At 43.2% G+C, this 5,744-nt stretch overlaps 1 protein-coding gene across 1 annotated transcript in view; it reads left to right on the top strand.

The window, feature by feature from the left end:
- Positions 1–5,744, top strand: part of NUP188 (nucleoporin 188kDa) — a 96,032-nt gene that overhangs the window by 51,071 nt on the left and 39,217 nt on the right. Inside the window, exons 8-11 of the mRNA XM_011931446.1 lie at positions 564–775; positions 1,455–1,569; positions 2,814–3,014; positions 5,198–5,287. Of these exons, the coding sequence (XP_011786836.1) occupies positions 564–775; positions 1,455–1,569; positions 2,814–3,014; positions 5,198–5,287 (618 nt within the window). The remainder of the gene's footprint in view (positions 1–563; positions 776–1,454; positions 1,570–2,813; positions 3,015–5,197; positions 5,288–5,744) is intronic.

Below are 5,744 nucleotides of genomic sequence, written 5' to 3'. Positions count from 1 at the left end.
GAGACCCTCTCTCAAAAGAAAAGATATATTGGTTGGCTGAGCACAGTGGCTTACGCCTATAATTCCCAGTACTTTGGCCTCCCAGGAGGATCTATTGAGGCCAGGAGTTCAAAACCAGCCTGTGCAACTTAGCAAGACCCTTTCTCTCCCAAAGATTTAAAAAAAGAAAAAATGAGCCAGGCGTGTTTGTGCTCAATTTTAGTCCTAACTACTTGGGAGGCTCAGGTGAGAGGGTGGCTGCCATGAGCTATAATTGTGCTGCTGCACTCCAGCCTAGGTGATAGAGTCAGACCCTGTCTCTTAAAAAAAAAAAGCCAAAAATCTGTCTCTTAAAAAAAAAAAATTAAATATGGGCAGGTGCAGTGGCTTGGGCCTGTAATCTCAGCTATTTAGGAGGCTGAGGTAGGAGGATCAGTTGAGTGTAGGAGTTTGAGCAGCCATAATCTGCCACTGCACTCTATCCTGGGTGACAGATTGAGACCCTTTCTTTAAAAAATGTTTTTTAAGTCCTGTTTTTAATCTCACGTTATTTCTCTGCCATTTTTTCTTCATCGATCGTACAGACAGAGCGCCAAGTGTCTCGCTGGTTTGTTCAGTGTCTTCGGGAACAGTCCATGCTGCTAGAAATTATTTTCCTTTATTATGCATACTTTGAGATGGCACCCAGTGACCTACTTGTATTAACCAAGATGTTTAAAGAGCAAGGATTTGGTAGTAGGCAGACCAATAGGCACCTGGTGGATGAGACTATGGATCCTTTTGTAGATCGGATTGGGTAAGTCAGTGAATTGAACATCAATGGAACTTGTAGTGTTTAGAGCATTGATAGTGGTAAGAAAGCAGGTTGGGGGTAGGTGTACTTTTTACTTAATGCGTGGGGAAATAGATAGGTCTACTACCACGTTCCCTTTCACACAGGGGGTAAAGACTGGGATTGAGAGAGGGCTCTCAATGAGTACTGTAATCTGCTCTTTTACTTACTGTCTTCATTTAAGGGGTTCATCCATTCAACAAAAAATTCGTTGAACAACTATTGTAGGCCAAGCCCTATGCAAATTCTAACAAGATAGTGATAAATAAGGCATATATGCTCCCTGTTCTCTTTCAGGTGATAGTCTATGGACTTGAAATTTCTTGTTTTTTCTATATTTATGACCATGGATATATCCACAATCGGGGGCCTGGTCACTCTGTGAGCAAAGATACATACCAGTTAATTTTGTGTGTCTGTGTGGCATAGATGGGGTCTCACTTTGTTGTCCAAGATAGTCTTGAACTCCTGGCCTCAAGTGATCCTCCCATCTCTGCCTCTCAAAGTGTTAGGATCATAGGCATGAGCCACCATGCCTGGCCCAATAGGTTTTTTTGATATTGCTGTATCTTATATCTCACCTTTGTCTCTAGTGAGTTTCAGAACAGGATAGATAACATGGTGATACTGTTTTTCTTTCTAGCTACTTCAGTGCCCTCATCCTGGTGGAGGGCATGGATATTGAGTCCTTACATAAGTATGCTTTGGATGACAGAAGAGAACTGCACCAGTTTGCGCAGGATGGGCTTATTTGTCAGGTGAACTTGGAATAGGCTCTTTTTTTTCAGAGGGTTTATGTTATTAGTAGCTTTCAACTACTGAACTGCTGCATAACATTTTCAGTGTTGTGGAACTCTACATTGTTCAGTGATGTGGAGGTTCTACAATGTTTTTGTTTTGTTTTGTTTTTTTGAGACGAAGTCTTGCTCTGTCACCATGTTGGAATGCAGTGGCGTGATCTTGGCTCACTACTATTTCCACCTCCCCAGTTCAAGCGATTCTCTTGCCTCAGCCTCCCAAATAGCTGGGATCACAGCTAATTTTTGTATTTTTAGTAGAAACTGGGTTTCACCATGTTGGCCAAGATGGTCTCGATCTCCTGACCTCGTAATCCTCCTGCCTCAGCCTCCCAAAGTGCTGGGACTACAGGCTTGAGCCACCGTGCCCAGTCTGTTTTGCTTTTTTGAGACAGAGTTTTGCTCTATCACCCAGGCTGGAGTGCAGTGGCGTGATGTCGGCTCATTGCAACCTCCACCTCCCAGGTTCAAGCAATTCTCATGCCTCAGCCTCCCGAGTAGCTGGGACTACAGGCGCCCGCCACCATGCCCGGCTAATTTTTTGTATTTTTAGTAGAGACAGACAGGGTTTCACCATGTTAGCCAGGATGGTCTCGAACTCCTGACCTCGTGATCCACCCGTCTCGGCCTCCCAAAGTGCTGGGATTACAGGCTTGAGCCACCGCGCCCGGCCTCAACAGTGTTAAACAGTTGATTAGACCTGGAGGAAATCTCAGGTTCGTCAGTCATCTATACTAAGGTGATAATTGAATCTGTGAGAGTGATTCGTTCATGGAGATGGAACAAGGACAAAAGAGATCCAAGGAGAGAACCCTGGGGATTGACTGCATTTAGGGAGCCTGTGAAAGAAAAGGAAAGGGGAAAAACATTGAGATGAGATGGTTAGGAAGATAGAAAATGAAGACAGATTGTAGAAAGTTTGAGAAGGATCAGGATAAAATTTCGAAAGAGTGTCTATTTTAACATGCATTTTATAATCTTAAAAGACTACATAAAATTAGTAGACAAATTTTGTGGGTAAAAGGAAGAGTAATTGTAATTGAGGAGTTTATTAGTGAGGTGGCTGGGGGTTTGAGAAAAGTGAAATATCAGAATGAGAGAGTGAGGCCACTCTTTATGACTTGCTTATTGAGCATGATGAATCTGGTCGAGGGATATTGACGCTTTCTGTTCAGAGATGTAGATGTGTTTTCTTCTCTCACTAGGATATGGACCATTTAATGTTGACCTTTGGGGACATTCCACATCATGCCCCAGTTCTTTTGGCCTGGGCTCTCCTCCGTCACACTCTGAACCCAGAAGAGACAAGTAGTGTGGTCCGGAAGATAGGTGGCACAGCCATCCAGCTGAATGTGTTTCAGTACTTGACCCGATTGCTCCAGTCACTTGCCAGTGGGGGAAATGATGTGAGTTTAAGGCTCTGGGTGGTGAGCATGGGAGTGAGCTGGCAGAAGCATTTTAATAATATAGTAGTTGTAATGGTGGTGAGGATAATGGGATCATGTAACCTTTCGAGAGCACTTAGACATCATCAGACATTGTTTGAAATGTTTATGAACGTTATCTTATTGAATCCTTATAATACTTCTTTGTGTTCAAGATTATCATTCTGTTTTACACATTAGGAAATTGAGACTCAGAGAGATGTAATTTGCCCAAAGCAACAAAAATAGCCAGTAAATAGTAGATACAGTTTGAACTCTTTGCCAGTAAATTATATCTTAAGAAGATAGCTTTGGCCATATTGACTGGAGAAGTCACTTTCAGGGGACTTAATCAACTGTAACAAGATGAATTAGAAATTCTCTTGAGTCTTATGTTGGAGTTTGAGTGACATAGTTTAGAGAGCTTGTTTGTTTGTTTATTTTTGAGACATTCTTGCTCTGTCACCCAGCCTGGAGTGCAGTGGTGCGATCCTGGCTCACTGCAACCTCCGCCTCCCAAGTTCAAGCGATTCTCCTGCCTCAACCTCCCAAGTAGCTGGGACTATGGGTGCCTGCCACAACGCCTGGCTACTTTTTTGTATTTTTAGTAGAGATGGGGTTTCACCATCTTGGGCAAGCTGGTCTTGAACTCCTGACCTTGTGACCTACCTGCCTCGACCTCCCAAAGTGCTGGGATTACAGGTGTGAGCCACCGTGCCAGCTAATGAGCTTGTTTTGACGTGGTAAAATGAAACCTCAGGTTCAGCAATTATTTTTTCTTTTTCTTTTTCTTTTTTTTTTTTTTTGAGACTGAGTCTTGCTCTGTTGCCCAGGCTGGAGTGTAGTGGAATGACCTCAGCTCACTGCAACCTCTGCCTCCTGGGTTCAAGTGATTCTCGTGCCTCAGCCTCCCAGGTAGCTGGGATTACAGGCACCTGCCACCATGCCCGGCTAATTTTTGTATTTTTAGTAGGGGCAGGGTTTCACCATGTTGGCCAGGCTGGTATCGAACTCCTGATCTCAAGTGATCTGTCCGCCTCGGCCTCCCAAAGTTCTGAGATTACAGGTGTGAGCCACTGTGCGCGGCCAGATCAGCAATTATTTTACTCCTTGGTTGGTATGCATTTGCCCAAAGGAGTTGAGAAGATATCCACATAAAAACATACACACAGACATTTATAGCAGCTTTCTTCATAATTACCAGAACTCGGAAGCAACTAAAAGGTCCTTCAGTAAGTATAACTAAACTGTTGTACATCTAGATGATGGAATGTTTATATACTGCCCAAAAGAAATGAGCCATCAAACCATGAAAAGACATGGAGAAAACATTAAATGCATATTAGTAAATGAAGCCAATCTAAAAAAGCTTTATAGTATATGATTCCAAGTATGTGACATTCTGGAGAAGGCAACACCATGGAGACATTAAAGAGAACAGTGGGTTGCCAACGGCCTAGTGGACCAGGAGGGCTGAATGAGGTAGAACACAGGACTTGTGGGGCAGTGAAGCTATTCCATGTGATACTACAACGGTGGATACATGGCTTACTTGTCCAAAAATCCATACAATGTACAACACAAGAGTGACCCTTAGTGTGCACTGTGGACTTTGTGTGATGATAATAATGCCAATTTAAGTTCTTCAGTTGTAACAATTGTACTGTTTTGGTGGGATGCTATTTACGTGTGGAGGCAAAGAATATATGGGAAATCTTTGTACTTTTCTGCTCAGTTTTGCTGTGAACCTAAAACTGCTCTACAAAACAAAGCCTATTTAAAAGAAAGAAAACTCAGCCAGCAGGCCCTACTTGTCACTGGTTGGCTTATCTTGGTGGCCGTTCAGGTGCTACATCAATTCCCATTACCACATGCAGACTGTTTTCTGTAGGCTGGATATGGTTTTCTTCCCTGCTCAAACTTTGATGATTTTGGCAATAATTCCCTTTTGATTTTATTCTTGACTTTGTTGTAATATTTGTGGTTCCTGTTTCCTCTTTTCTCCCTTTGTCTTCCTGAGCTTGTAACTAAATTAGGAAAATTATGAAGCTTCAGATTTCCTTTCCGTTTGTTTACAAAGAATATATGAATGCCATAGGATTATGTTGAACCTGGGGAAGAGTTGTGTTACTCAGAATGATTCACTGACTCCTTTCTCATTCCAGTGCACCACCAGCACTGCATGCATGTGTGTCTATGGACTGCTGTCTTTTGTTCTGACCTCGTTGGAGCTGCACACACTGGGCAATCAGCAGGTAGTGTCTGGCTTTCATGAAGCTGTCTCTACTGCCCAGCTTTGCAGTCAAGTCCCAAAAATATACCCCCATTGGATCTGATACTGTTTACCTCATGTGTTAATTTGTTTACTGGTGTTCTTTTTTTTTTTTGAGATGGAGTCCTGCTCTGTTGCCCAGGCTGGAGTGTGGTGGCGCGACCTCGGCTCACTGCAACATCCGCCTCCTGGGTTCAAGCGATTCTCCTGTCTCAGTGTTCTAAGTAGCTGGAATTATAGGCGTCCGCCACCTTGCCCAGTTAATTTCTGTATTTTTTGTAGAGACGGGGTTTCGCCATGTTGACCAGGCAGGTCTTAAACTCATGACCTCAGGCAGTCTGCCTACCTCGGCCTCCCAAAGTGCTGGGATAACAGGTGTGAACCACTGTGCCCGGCCTTGTTTTCATTTACTATTATATAGATGATAAATGTTAATGGTA

This window comes from Colobus angolensis, unplaced genomic scaffold (genome assembly GCF_000951035.1).
Source record: "Colobus angolensis palliatus isolate OR3802 unplaced genomic scaffold, Cang.pa_1.0 Scaffold9, whole genome shotgun sequence".
Lineage (NCBI taxonomy): Eukaryota > Metazoa > Chordata > Mammalia > Primates > Cercopithecidae > Colobus > Colobus angolensis.
This window is presented reverse-complemented; position numbering and strand designations above follow the sequence as displayed.